The following is a 15,197-nucleotide window of genomic DNA, read 5'->3' as shown; positions in this document are numbered from 1 at the left end:
TTGGGATCCATCATGAGAAAACCAATTTCTGGAATGCCAGGAAAAAGAAGCACTTACGTGAAATTTGTGGACATAAGTGAACATAAGTGCTCAAGACGAGGTTGGACGGGGCTCTGAGCACCCTGGTCTAGTAAAAGGGTATCCCTGTCCATGGTGGAAGGGGAATGAGATGCGTTTTAAGGTCCCCTTTCAACCCAAACATTCTGAGATTCTATGAGCCTATAATTCTTGTCTTCCCAGGGCAGGATTTTGGAAGTCTGTGGGAAGGGGTGCTGCCAGCAGGACATGGCTGGGTGCTCACTCACTCCGGCAGTCGGTGAAGTCCCGGTGCTCTGCTGTGTAGTGCTTGCACAGCCTCCCCAGGATCAGCTTGTAGTGCATCAGTCTCTGGATGGGTTTGAGCAGGAAGGTGTTGAGGGGCAGGTAGCAAACCTTCTGCAGCTCAAACTCCTTATAAACCATCTCCAGCTTCTTGAGGCGTTTGGTTGCTTTCTCCAGTTCCGTCAGGACCTCGTCGTGCTTCTGCAGGTAACTGGTGAACTCCTATGGAATTGGACAAAAAGTTACTTGGATCAAAGGAAAACAAGTCTCTCATAACTAAAGAAGGCAGGCAGCTCCCAGTCAAGGTTAAAACAGGGGTCTGTATGGCATTGTGCCTGCTGGGAGCACCAAATGCTGGTAGTGGAAACGGCAGTCCCACACTCCTGAGCTCCCATTCAAGCCACGGGTTTTAATTAAATTACTCCACTACTACAGCACTAATGTAACTGTCCCACAAAGGCACTGTGCTCCACATAAAGTTGACTTCATTTCAGAAGAAACTATTCTGCTTTTGAAAAATATGTATGTTTTTAAATTAAATAACCTTATGAATCAAGGTCTCAATAGGGGAGCTAAATCAATAATTTTTGTTTTCTGCTGAATAATCAACAAACACCTTTCCTCAAGGTAAATGTAGGTGGCTAAATAAGCAACAGTGATTCAAAGCCTTCCTGCAATTATTTTACTCTGTTTTATTTTTAAATTGTTTCTCAACAATAATTGTCTGCAAGTTACCTCAAGATTGACTAAAACAGAATGGGTTTAGATGGGATATTGGAAAGAAATTCTTCCCTGTGAGGGTGGTGTGAGATACTGGAATCTTATAGTGCATGGCTTAAACATTATTATGAAGCTTCTGCCTGTTATGGCAAAACTGTATAAAGCAGCTAAAAGCTCAGAAGCCCAGCCCCCCCCCGAAGATGCCTGACTGGAACTTTGGACTGTGAGTTAAGATGCCTTGATAAGATAAAGGGAACACTGTTGTTCATCATCTCAGGTCTAGGGAGAAATAAACAAGGCTGAGGGAAAGGAAGGCATCCACAAGAGAGCCAAACCCAGCAGAAAATCATCCCTGGCTGGGTTTGGGGTGGGGGAGGCCACAGCCCAAGAGGCCAGGTTTGCACAGACCCCCGCAACGAAGGCGAGAGGAGGAGAGTTCTGGGTGCATGGCAAACCCACTGGTCAGAGGCAGTGAACACAAACTGGAGCAGTTGTTAAACCACATCCCCCCAAGGAAGGCCACATCCATGGGACAGTCACGGGGGAGGCAGCTGAGGGGGTGTCATAACTCATCAAAGACCCCCCAAAGTGCTCCCAAAACTTATTCCTGTGGCCTTGCAGCACAGGGACTGCACGTGATGCAAAGTGATTCAGTCTGCTGCAAGAGACAGTGTCAAACTGTCCCCCCTCCCAGGGAGGTACCATCTGGCCTGAGCATACATGAATCCATTGGATTCTATGCTTTTTGGGGTCTATGTTTTCCCACCACCAAGAAGACCAGCTGGAGAGGATCATCAGGATGCTGGTGGGATCCATGGAGTGGTGATATTTTCTTTAATCTGTCTCTGTCACTCTCCTTCTGTCCCCCCACCTCTTTTCTATTTCTTTCTCTTCTCTCTCTCATATTTACTATTAAATAAAGCCCATACTACTGACTTTGGCATACGGTCTCATTTGCACCTCAATTCAGGCAGAGGCATTTCTAACAATTTTAAGAACCAGACCATAACAGGTGGTGAGGCCCTGGCACAGGGTGCCCAGAGAAGCTGTGGCTACCCCTGGATCCCTGGCAGTGTCCAAGGCCAGGTTGGATGGGGCTTGGAGCAACCTGGGCTAGTGGAAGGTGTCCCTGCCCATGGCAGGGAGTGGGATGAGATGGGCTCTAAGGTCCCTTCCAACCCAAACCATCCTGGGATTCTGTGATTAATGGAAATACTAACCCTGAGCTCTGATCCTTGACAAAACAAAACAAAACAAAACCTCAGTAATCCCAGAATTCCAGGTCTTTAATCCTGTATCTACCTTCAGAGTGCGCATGTTCCTGAGCATGACATCTCCGATGCGCTGGTAATCCCCTTTCACGTGGGCATTGGTTCTGCCTTCCCTGGAACACACACAAGGAGGAAAGAAGAAGGCAACATACATATGGGGGATCAAGACATTTCTGTTTTCCCCCTCCATCTTCCCCTGTAATTCAAGACATAATCTTTAGCCACTTGACGTTCCTATTTCACTGTTCAGATTGAAAACTTGGTATATTAAATATGGATGCTGCACAAAACAGCAAACACAAAGCCATGCTTAGAAAACTGAGAAAGGACTAGAAAGGAATTTGTGTGAAATTCTATTCAAGAGTTTTATGTTTCAGACCTCCAAATAAATGTCATAACATGACCCTACCCGATACTTTGTTTACATTGACCACCTCCTTTTGAAAGGTAGTTATACTGTAATATATAACATGTCAGGTCAGGAGAAAATAATACAAAGGTTAAAAGACTAAAAACATGATCTGTGAAATAAACTGCATTGCAAGAACCAAACTCCCACCTTAATCACAAAGATGTTTCCTAAATTTTCACCTAGAGATTCATTAACTGGAAGGTGTGGAAAAAACACACACACTGTCTTTCTGATCTTGTGTTCCTTCTTTTTTCTAAGGCTTGAGAGACACTATCAGGTTGTATGAACAATTGGACTTGACAACCTTAAGGGTGTTTTCCAACCTAAATGATTCTGTGATTACAAAACCCTCGGCCTGGTGCACAAGTCATACAACTACAGGATATTATATACAAGGCAAAGCTTGAAAAATGGGCTTTGTGCAAGGTAGTTGGCACTTTTTAAATAACTTTTATTTCGTAAAAGATTTCTCCTTGCTTCTCTTGATGTGGAAATACCAGTTGTAGTCTGGTTTTGACATGAGGATATAGAAAAAGGTCCCTCCCCTCGCTTACCAGAGTGAGAGCCTTTGTTCAATCTCCTTCAGAAAGCCTCGATGGAACTCATAGATGGGGTCAATGTTGGAGAAGAGCAGTGTCATCAGGCCCTCTGGCATGGCATTCTCCTTGATCACAGCACTGCGGAACCACTGCCAGAAAACCAGAAATTCTCATCAATCTCCCTGCTTCAGAAATTCATTGTTAGTATGAAAATTCCTGCTCCTGCACTGATGGGGTAGGAGAAGGTATGCACAGGGAAACAACAGGAAGGAAGAAGAAATATTTAGGGAAGACGTAATTTGTGAAAAATGAAAAGATGGGGTTTTTTTTTTCTTGCCAAATATTAGGAAGATGAGGCACATGGCTGGCTCTGGGCACAAGCTTGTTTCTGAATGCAATGATGGGATGGTTGGGGACAGCTGAGTGACAGTCAGTTACCCAGTGGCTGCCCCAGCTGCTGCCACTTCCACACACATACAACTGCTGTCATACACCTGGAGCCCTGTTACTCAGCTGAAGACATCTCGTTGCAGGTCACATTCCACACTTTATCTCTTCCAGGTCCCCGCTTTCTGGCAGGGATGGGGATATTACAAAAATCCTCTGAGGTACCAGGTATTCCCCCTTCTTTTAGGAGAAGTGCTGGGAAGCCTGTAGGAGGAATTGGAGTGAGATGGTGCTCAATGAGCTTGCAGAGAACACCTCCACTGAGGCCACGCAGAGTTAAGGGACTTTTTTTGATGAAATTAAAACAACAGCTTACAGAAAGGCAACAGTCCCAGTGCTCATACACGGAGTTCATTAGCAAAAAAGCTCTTTTAGAAACACAGCTGGAAGTTCATGCTGCCCTCCAAACCGGGACTCACTTGTCTGTTCTGGGTGAAAGGAGGAGGAAACAGAAGCAACAAAACAAGAAAATACTCTTCAAATCCCCATGGGTTTGATGCCCTTTGCAACTGTCATCTGCTCTCAGATTCAAAGGCACAAGGCTGTTAAACTCTTCCCAAGGAAAACCATGGAGAAGATGGCTAGGTTATAAGCAGAGCTGGCAGCTACCACTGAAACTAAACTCAAAACATTTTGAGGCTGTCCCTGTTCATGGTTTTGAGACCAAAAGTTTGCCTAAGTCATCAGGATGGCACAGGATGTAGCTGCTGAAGCAAACGATGGAAGCCCAGAGAAGGCATCTGCTCTCCCACAGAAGGAGCTACGGAACAAGGAAGGGGACAGCAACTTGGCTCATGGATTACTCTACATCACAGGAAGAAATTCCAAGCTTTTCCAACCTAACAATCACCAATCTGTTTAAAAAAAGGGAAAACAAATAAAATCAAGCCCACTTACCACTGTAATAACCTCCAGGTCCTTTAAATAGGTGCGCTCTGTGGCAAGGATCTCCTTGGCTATGAAGTACGCCTTGTCGGTGGGGTAGCGCTGAAAGGACACACAGCCACCGGTCAGTACTGAAATACAAACCTCTGTTTACTACTGGCCATCAGCTCAAACCTTACATCCACTTGCCCTTGCTGTGTGCAAATGGAGCAGATCATTACTAACAGGACATCTCTCTGTTCAGTACTGGTCATTTTCTCTGCTGTCGTTTCGTCTCTGAATCGCGCGTTCTTTTCCTCAGAGTTCGGATTGAAACGCAGCAGGCGCCAGGCTTTCCTTCCCATTGATGTTTATTATTTCCTTATCCATGGCACAGCTGCACAGAGCGTGCCTCCAAGTTAACAAGGTGGAAAATGGCTCCGAGTTCTACCTTGCAAGGCCATTTAAAGGTCCAAATCAACCAATCATGCAATGCTAAGTAATGTGTTTTTATTTATAACCCAGTAACTATCTATTCATGACCTGCAGTGCAGGTTTTTTGACCCAATACCAGAACAGCCACATTTGTGAAGAAGAAGGAGAAAAGATGAAGAACAAATCCACTTCCAAAATCCTCCATATTGTTACATATATATATTATAATATCTCAGAAATCTAAATTCTCTAAACCCAGGGCTCCAACAAGTATCACATTCCCAAATACTGACGTTATTACAAAACATTCTTTGTATTGCAAGGGTATTAAAAAATAATGTCAATTATCATAGAACCACAGATGGTTTAGGTTAGAAGGGACCTTAAAGCTTATCTCGTTCCAACCCCCTTCCCACTAAGGGCAGGGACACCTTCCACTAGCCCAGGGTGCTCCAAGACCTGTCCCACCTGGCCTTGGACACTTCCATTACATGAACTTCCATCTCAAATCAAGGAAACACTTTACAAAAATATGGAAACACGTATTCCAAGATGCCTAGATTTTAAATGCTTCTCCAACCAAACACAGCACAACAGATTTGCAAACAGTCCTTTTCCAAAACTATTTATTTCCACTTACAGCTTTTATTCAAGCTTTTACTCCTTTGAAGACCATATTAACGAGCTAAGAAAAACAGAAAACTAAACTGCAGCAGTTGGTGGCTGCATGATTGCTCTGGGCTGCTATTTGAAGAGAAGACAGAATGGATATGGAAGAACAAAGGAATGAAACGGTGGTAAGAGATGTTCTGCAGCTGCAACAGCACAAAATCAGCCTGAAAACATAGATGACTAAAAATAATGAAATATTAAGGAACTAGTCACTCTTCAAGGTAAGGGACTGCTCTGTCTCCTTAGCTCACTATGCTGTGCTGTAGTTCCCTGCCAAATGCCACTGAGTTACATCAAAATTTGGTCTCCTCCATTTCTGCCCCTCCTGAGGGAAACAATGCTTTGAAAATTCTTTCTTCTGTTTCCTTGTATGTTCTGAGTTAATTAAAAATTCTCTTTATAGAGTCACTTTGAGATGCCTCCAGTGCTGTCAGCACAGCTATTGAGTGTTTCCCAAATCCTCCAGCTCAATGTTGCCCACGGAGGAGATTCTCCTGGTTGCTCAGTAACCTCTCTGTTGAGCCCACAGAGAATCCCTGGAGGTGTGTATCCTCAAATAATTAATTCTGAAACACTGTCTAGTCTCTTCTCAGGTTATCTTATGCTAGTTATTGTAGTTCCACACATCAGCCCCCTCCCTGGAGGGACCAGAGGATATACTTCTACTCACTCCATAGCCATCCTCTTAACTTCAGCATACCTGTCTCAGGTACACAGTGTCAGGCAAAGTCCTACCTAATCTTGGCTTTTTCCCTTGGGCTATTTACCTGACTGCAGTCTCATATGTTGTTGAACCCCTTCTCAAACAGCCTCTTCCCAAAGGAAACAGCCATCATTTTTCTGCCCTCCCTGGAGCCTGAGGTGACACAGTTTCACCATCTCACTTACCAGCCTCAGCAGTTCCTTACATGACAGGAGAATTTCTGCTATCAGGGATGTTTTTACACAGCTCTGGGTAGATCCCCTCCTGGATTATGTACAGGATCCTACTGCACTTCTTTGAAATCTTACAGAGCATGAAGGTGCATGAAAACGTGGGAGCATGACTTTTACACGGGCAGGTAGGATAGGGGGATATTTTTAAAAACTAATATAGGGGGAACTTTTTAAAAACTAAAACCACACCATGGTCATAACTTGTCACTTCTCATAGCCTGCATGGATCACGTTTTTCACCACCTCTGAGCATTTCTGCAGGTTTTTGCTTCATTCTCCAGCTGACTGTGTGCTAACCCAGGGCACAAGAGATGCTTTTCTTTTCCCAGGTATCTTCTCTTCCTTTCTCCCTCCCCAACACATCAGCCCTTTCTGTTTATTCTCAGAAGTTCTTGCTCTTTCCAAATTGCTCCCTGGTGGAATTTAGTGCCCTTAACTTGCTTTTTTTCCAGCCTTGCACCACTCCTAAGTGCATCCCTTGTGCTGAGTGCTGGCAGCAGCTGCTGGGCAGACCCTGCACCAGAGGAGTAGAAGGTTGGTTTTTTTTTGGCAGAGGCCCTGCCAAAAACCTTCTTTACTGCTCAGGCTCTGCAAGGGGAAAGAAAATCAGCTCATGCCTCAAAAAACCAAACACAAGAACTCTCTGAGGTGGAAGTCTCCTTCTAGAGTTCAAAGAAAATGTTTTTACAACCACAGCAGGCATCAAGGCAAATATTCCCACTTGGAAAAACTGGTGTTTCACCGTATCATGTACACACAATCCCACCTGGAAACCTTCAACACTCACCAGATGCAGCAACCCCCAGGTTGTGGGGAGTGAAGAGCTCCACTCTACATTATTTTTGTAATGGCCAAAATGTTTTAACTTTTCACTTCAAACACCAGGCTTCAGAAGTGTTAAAAATAACTCTGAATGGGGGACCTCCCCCAAAAAGCCTAGCTTCGATGCCCTTTCTTAAGTGGGTTGCCACAACCAACCTCCATTAGAAAAGGAACAGGGAGAAATCTACCAGTAAGATGAAAGAAAAGCACAGTGATTTAAAAAGAAAGAAAAAACCTCATCTTTCTCAAGGTTTCAGTACAGGACCAGCAGCACCATGGCAGCACAGAGCAGAAAGCACACATTGTGAGGGCTGGAGAGTTTGCAGAACATGCCCTGATTAACCAGGTAGAACTACAGCAGTATCACCTTCAAATCCGACCTCTAGTCAGAGAGATATTGCAAGATTACATTTTTCTTGTACAATAAAGCTGTAAAGCTCCTGTGAAATTGAACCAATTTAACACTGGTTTCCTCCTGGGTCTGTTTCACTTAAAACAATGTCTCTGAATAGACATCTAAGCCTTGGAATGCTCAGGAGCTGATCAAGCTTAAGATCAATACAATAAAAAGAAGTTCCCTTCTAAGGAGTCCCACTTTTATAAATTAGTTTCAGCCTGAAGGAGAGCACAAGCTGCCAAAACACCAGACCTTGCAGAATGCAGCAGAAAGGGTTGGGCTTCATGTTTACGTCAGCTAACACAGACTCTGCTCATTATTTCCAAGCTATAAGGATAAATGAGAGGAGTTATTTTTAAAATAACTATGGAAACTAATAGATCAGCCAAAGCTATAAACTCCACCTCAAAAAGTCTAAATGAGACAGGGAAGCTGCCAGCTGGGCGGGTTGTCTGCAGCTCAGCTCCCAGTTACTGGTTAGACCTTCCTCTCTCTCTCTGGCAGGCACTTACTCACACCACGTCCACACCATGGGTGTTTCTCAACAGCATCACAGAAGTGCCTGGAGGTGCCCAAGAACATGGTAAAGACATCAAAGAGCAGGGGCCTGTGACCTTCTTGCCTGAGGATCCTGATCCTGACAGAGGTAAGACAACCAGAACACTGGATGGGGTAAGTAGAAGAGCAGAAGCAAAGACCACAGAAAGTGGTTTCTTCCTCTGTGTGGATGTATGGAAAACTGTAGATCCCAGTGTGGCCACTGACTCCATATGGAACTGAGTTTGGACAGTGGAGCCTTCCTTGCACTGTAATGGAAGGTCCTGGATCCTTCTCAAGCACCAGAATCAACAAACCTCTCTGCAAGCAAGGCAAGGAGAGCAGAGAGTCTTCCAGAAAAACACTACTGTTAGGTGGACTTCTCTATCCTACTGGAAGAAATGCAGCAAATCCTCAGCCCTACATGGGGGTGAGGAAAACCCCACATCATGTGGGGGAGTCCCTGGTTAAAGCAACCAGTGCTCACTGGTAGGCAGGCAGAAAGCATTCCAGGCACAGAGCAATACCTAGATGTAAGCACATCTTGAAGACCCAAAGCTGTTCCTGGTTTGAGACTCACTGCACCTGCAGAAGTCAGGGGCATTTTTGTGCCCCTCTTTCCAGAAAGTGAGACTCAAGCTTCTGCAAGGCCAGAGCACTGTGCACCTCTCTCTGGACAGAAGGGTCAGCCACGGAAAGGACAACTTCAACAACACAGCCAGCTCTGCTGACCAAGCCCATGATGAAATGGGTGTGAGAGAATTCACACTGAGCTCAGGTCCTCCACAGTTCAAGAGGAACACCTCAGGACCCCTCCAAAGGTCCTGTTATGGTCAGAAAGCATGACCTGGAGGAACAATGTATGGTGAGATGGACCAATGAGACCGTCACGAGACTGCACGGGAAGGAAGGAACCCAGGAAACACACAGCTTATATATTAACAAATAAGGATCTCTGAGGATCATTGTGTCCAGCCCCTCATTCCTTGCAGATCCACCTGAAAATAAACCATATGACCAGGGGCATCATCCAGATGTTCCTTGATCTTTGTTAGGCTTGGTGTTGTGATCACTTCCCTAGGGAACCTGTTCCAGGGATCAGCCTCGGGGTGAAGAGCCTTTCCCTAATGTCCAATCTGACCTCGTTTCCATTCTGGGGTACAAAAAGTGGATTTTGAACACAGTTCCCTGACACACTGCTCCTGCTAAAACAGGGGTAGGTGGTCCCAGTGGCCATGCCAAGAAGACACAAGAAATGCCAGGAGGGCACCGAGAACTCCTGCCACAACAGCGCAACACATCCCACCAGCCTTCAGCACTGCAGTTTTACCACAGCCACCACAGAATAAAACACAATCAGCATTCAGCACCCAGCAAGCAGAGCTCCTCAGCTGGCACCTTCAGTGCCCAGCACAGCTCCCACATGGCACCATCATTCCCCAGCTACATCATGACCTTACCTTCCTTTTCATTTCGTCATCCTCTTCTATCCTGGCCCCGCCAGCATCGCTGAGGACAGGGCTCAGCAGAGGGGATGAGCCCTGAGTGACTGCATTCAAGTTCACCTGAAACGCTGGGGTCAAGCCTAGGGGACTCTTCAGCACAAGGGAGGAGAGCTGGGGATGGTCCACGGGGAGGCCTGGATGGGAAGACAACAAGGAAATGGAGTGGAAAAGGAGAGAAAATTATTTCAAAGATAGTGAAAATAAGGTGATTATCCACTGTTACAGCAAACCAGAATTGCAATCTCATATTATTTTAAAAAAGGTAAAAGAGCAAAAAGGCATACAAATCCAAAGACTTCAGCATGTATCTCAAAGTAAAGGGAGTGTTCCCTGCATCCCAGAGGTTGGATGGCAGTGCAGTAAGGACAGACACTGCCACAACCACAGCTGAGGGAAGGATAAACTGCTTATTGTCAAGGAAAAATTGCTGCTGAGTAGCAGCACAGTTCACAACACAGGGTTATACTGCAGGGACAAGAATACAGCTTTTAATTTTTGCTTTTCAATATAAGAGTTACTTTTCAACACAGAGAAAAGCTAGGACACATTATTCCATGACTTGCCACTCCAGGAGACAAAGTATGTTAGAAATACCCTGGTTTCTGAATGTATCTCCAAAACTGGTCCAAAGGGAAAGGAAAGCCTATTGCTATACAAAGAGGGAGCATGGAAAAAATTTAATTCCTGGCTTTTCTAAATATGCAAGCAGAGTAATCTCAAGGAAAACCATTTTGCAGCACTGAGTATTAACTGGATGGACACAAGCCACAGCTAAACCTGTTAGAAGCAACAGGCACCACTTTGCTTTAGATTATTAAATGTCTTTGTTAAAAAATTATTATTATTATTATTATTATTATTATTTTGTGGACCCTTTAGAGATCTCTGACCCATCACAGTGAATTCAAGCCTCCTCTTTTCAGCATGTAGACCCCCCTCAGGGGTGAAAATGACCATTCAAGATCAACTTTTTTGGGCCAAAGGAAGGCAACAGACACACGATGCACACAGAATTCCTCCTAACCTCACATACTATTTTTCTGATCTTCCCTGTGATAAACAAATGAGTTTTCTCAGATCAGGCAATGAAACAGGTACCAGCACTTAAACATCTACAGCTCTAACACCCTCCCAAGCCTCCCCAGCAGGATTTGTTGTGCCACAAGTGCTAAACCACCCACCCGAAGACAAATGGGGAAATCAACATCCAACCCCAAACTGCCAAATCATCATTTCCCAGACTGAAAATCATCACAAAAGGCTTTAAAAAACCCAGTCCTCACAGATATATGGTAACTCCTCACACTGTCATGGGTGCTGCAGGAGGAGTTGGGAGCTTTCGATTCCCAGCTGCTCCGGCTTGGAAAGCACACCCAGGGCGAGGCAGCCCCAGCCTGTAATTCCACATGGACAAACGCAGGAAGCTAAACAGTGCTGCACTCGGTCACCTGGAAGAGATTCAGATCATCCAGGCTGCAGAGTTAACTATTCGTACACTAGTCCAGCACCAACGTTGAAGCAGATTTTGGCTTCTCCCTGAGCAATTGGTCCATTCACATTGCTTTTAATAAAAGCAACACTGAACAAAGTGTTTGTTTCACCTATCCAGGCACCGGATTCAAGTTTGCTTTTACATGCCAGGAACGCTGAAAAAACAGCTTCCAAACAAATGAGCTTGCAGGGGTGAGGAGCTTCTTTAAGTTCTTGGAATTTAACACAAAGTAGTGACAAATTCCAGAATCTGTAACTTGAATTGCTTCCAGACAGCCTGAAAGCTCGGATACAGTGGGAGCACATGGGATATAAGTTGCTATAAACCACCCTGCTTTTTTAGTCAGGTTGTTCTACCTTTTATCTCCTCCAACAGAAGACAGCCAGTAAATTAATTTCAAACGTTGAATCCGAAAGCAAGAACCCCTCCCCAAAGCCAGAGGGACTGACAGAAATGAGAGGCATTCACAGAATCACTGAAGGGTTTGCGTGGGAAGGGACCTTAAAGACCACCCAGTCCCACCCCCTGCCACAGGCAGGGACACCTTCCACTAGCCCACGTTGCTCCAAGCCCTGTCCAACCTGGCCTTGGACACTTCCAGGGATCCAGGGGCAGCCACAGTTTCTCTGGGCACCCTGTGCCAGGGCCTCAGCACCCTCACAGGGAAGAATTTACTCCATTTAAAAATACCCTCCTTCAGCTTAAGGCCATTCCCTCTTGTCCTGTCACTTCCCAATTTTATATTTTTTTTCCTAGAAGAGGCTATAAGAAGTCACAGAGCAGCTCAGGTTAGCTTTTTAGCAAACATTTGTTTAATTAAATGTTTGATCTAAGCTCAGTGTGATGGTGTGTCTTGGCAGATGATATTACAAATGAGGACTGAAATTTTCATTCTCATAACCCAAGTCTTCTCCACCAGAGCAGCACAGGAGGACTCCAGGCAAGCAGGTAGGATGTACAGCAATTCCTCATTCTCATGGAGAAAGATGGTAAAGGGAGAAGCCATTTCAACTGCTGTTCAGTGTAGAAAACTCATGATTAGGTAGAAATATTGATGTGAAGATCAAAACACGCGAACAATTCCCTTTGATATCAAACCCTGGTGCTCCGAGGTCTTCCCTTCCCCACAGGCAGCATCCTCCAGTTATCTTTAAAGGGATTATTCTTTCAGAGGGATGTTTCTGTGTTTCAACGTTCTGCATGAAGTGGAAATTTGTTCTCTACAAGTAAGTCACACAAACATCCCCAACTGGTGTCTGTAAACGCTGTGAGCACAAGCCAGGCCTCCGCGCAATGACATGAATGAATTCAACGCTGTAGCCCAGACTGTCAGACATGGCTGCATTCTGTATACAACATATTTCTGCCTCCACATCACACACAAATGCACTTAAGGCAACATCCAAAAATGCATCAGCTCGGTGTAATACTCCACATACTCAAAGACCTTTAAGTATACTAATACTTCTTAGTTACATTATGTAGTGAGAAACACGTATCCTTAAGCAAACAAACCCACAGTTTCATAAAGACCAGAATACACGTAAGAGAAATAAAAAATAAAAACTAATCAATAAAACATCGCAAAAGCACTGTAGGATGCAAAAGCACAGCTACAGAATGTGGTGAGAATGCTGAAAATATCCTCCAGAGCTACTGTGTAATATTGGTCATGTAGAAGCAGGTTCTGTTTGATTTTCACTGAGATAAGAATAATAAGATAACAAGCTTTTGGTGTCATTTCCCAGTTATTTTTTCAGCAGGTATTTCCATTCTTCAATCTAAATTCAATTCCGACACAGAAAGCCAGACTTGAGTGTACAGGCTGGCCAAAACAAAAAGTACAGGTTCTGTAAGCTTTATGCCTGGATGCTTAAAATAATTCAAAGACAGACAACTAAAATAGTACCCCAATAATACTGAGCATTATGGGATGGACAAAAGCTATGTGAGGGTCAACTGTCAGCAACGGCTTTTTATCAAATGGAGCATCTCTTGCATTTCCCAGAAAACATTTAAAGACACAACTTTATTATTACATCATTGCTATTACCACTACTTCAAAAGGCAAGATTATTTTCAGGCTAAAACCCTGCAGGGGCTGACCAGAGGACAATGGGAGCCTGCTCAGAGCCTCCCTTCCACCCAGTGCCCTGCTGAACCCATCACATGCACAGACCAAACAATTATTTTCTAGAGTGAAAGTACAGAGAGTTACTTCTAGAGTGAGGTCATTAGCAAGCTGATGTACTACAAGTAAAATCCTGGATACCTTCCCTATCTTCCTTATTTCAAAACATCGCTACTAGCAAATTTTCCCTCTGCAAATCTTCCCTTTAAAAAGATGAGAAATAGCTGGGAGATAAGAGAACCTTGAAAATTATCTAAGAGCCTAAAAAACCTACGCAAGCGACTTTAAATTCAAAGATCTCCAACAGGTACAGGTCACGTGAAACATTAAAGCACATTTACAGCACTTGGCACGTGTCCCAGTGCTGTGTACCTGGGAAGTCACACCTACATGTGGTACTAGCAGGATCCTAAGGTTGGCCCTGGTTTTATAGTTATGCCCACAAAACAGCTGAAACAATCCCAAACAACCACCCTTCTTTTGCCACCTGTCCAACTTGTTAAAGCCCTGTTTGCAGGGCAGAGGATTTACCTAAACACTGGTCACAGACACCTGAAGGAGAAACTGTCAACTAGAAAACATGCAATTGCCTTCACATGCTACGTTTGCAAAAAAGGACAATCTTCCAATAAAAACAGATATGCAGGAGAGAGAGTTCAAGGGACATACCAGGCTTAAAAGAAAAGGTCTCCACAATAAATATAATTCCTACAAAGAAATCTGAGCTTCTAGTCCCATTTGTATCCCAAGCAAAAGATCTGCACAAACCAGGAATTTGAAACCCACACACCAGTGTTTGCCTACTGTGCTCTATTTTCAACGAAGTGGTACAGGTGGAAAACCATGTGGAGAAAGCTGGGAATAAAACTATAAGATGCCTTGGCTAGGAGAACAAATATTTATTCTATTTCGAAGATAAGGGTAATGAAAATAAAGCTAAAAAGCCCATGTTGTCATTTATATCAAAGTTTTCCTTGTTTTATTGCATAAACAATTAAAATTATGAATTAGTACAAATCTGTAGGTTCATAATCGGCAATCTGAACAGACACAAAGATACTCAAAACCCCAACATATAATTCAATCAACATTTACCATATAAAAGATAAAGTTCAAGAGATCAATTTAAAAATTCCAGCTCTCTTTGTTTGAAGGTAATCTTTCCCCGGCAAGAGTGGAGTAGCACCTATGGAACTGGGGAGTCCCTCTAACCAAGGCACACGTACCCCTGTACGTACCGAGAAATGGGAATTTCGTGCTTCGAGCGACTGCGGAACGTTACGACTTTGGAAAAGGCACAGGAACACCTTCCCACAGAGCAGGTTCAGTGAATCACATTCCAAATATGAACTCCCAAACCTCCAGCTCACCCACTGGAGTAATTCTACAGGAGCCCATGGGCAGGTAATTAATGAGGCAGGTTTTATGATGCATTTGGAACTGTGAAGTCTCCCCATCTTCAGACAGAGAATGTATATGTACAGCCATACATATACACACAGCCCTTGTGACAAGTGAGGTGTTAAGAGCCCCTAAAAAGGGCAGGCAATTACAGCTAAAGGACTGTATTGAGACCTGTGATTACACTCATTCAGTACTGAGTAATTATGGCTTAGAACAGTTTGCAAAATGACAATAATGGGAATGACTTACCGACAGGTTTGCACCAAAAAAACATAAAATTACAACTTTTATT

The 15,197-nt window shown here is 44.1% G+C and overlaps 1 protein-coding gene across 15 annotated transcripts in view; it reads right to left on the bottom strand.

Moving 5' to 3' along the window:
• The window catches only part of FARP2 (FERM, ARH/RhoGEF and pleckstrin domain protein 2), a 75,318-nt gene that overhangs the window by 12,332 nt on the left and 47,789 nt on the right, over nucleotides 1-15,197 (bottom strand). For all 15 annotated transcript variants that reach the window (XR_006015479.1, XM_042024606.1, XM_042024607.1 and 12 more), the window contains 5 exons: nucleotides 9,834-10,012; nucleotides 4,608-4,697; nucleotides 3,279-3,412; nucleotides 2,344-2,425; nucleotides 306-543 (listed from right to left, as the gene is read on the bottom strand). Coding sequence is in view for 14 of the 15 variants with exons in the window: in XM_042024606.1 (XP_041880540.1) it covers nucleotides 306-543; nucleotides 2,344-2,425; nucleotides 3,279-3,412; nucleotides 4,608-4,697; nucleotides 9,834-10,012 (723 nt within the window). In the remaining variant the exon portion in view is untranslated. The remainder of the gene's footprint in view (nucleotides 1-305; nucleotides 544-2,343; nucleotides 2,426-3,278; nucleotides 3,413-4,607; nucleotides 4,698-9,833; nucleotides 10,013-15,197) is intronic.

Source organism: Corvus kubaryi, unplaced genomic scaffold (genome assembly GCF_017639235.1).
Source record: "Corvus kubaryi isolate FWS band 111438036 unplaced genomic scaffold, C.kubaryi_AGA036_p1.0 37264, whole genome shotgun sequence".
Lineage (NCBI taxonomy): Eukaryota > Metazoa > Chordata > Aves > Passeriformes > Corvidae > Corvus > Corvus kubaryi.
Note: the sequence above shows the minus strand (reverse complement) of the source record. Positions and strands in the feature narration are given on the sequence as shown.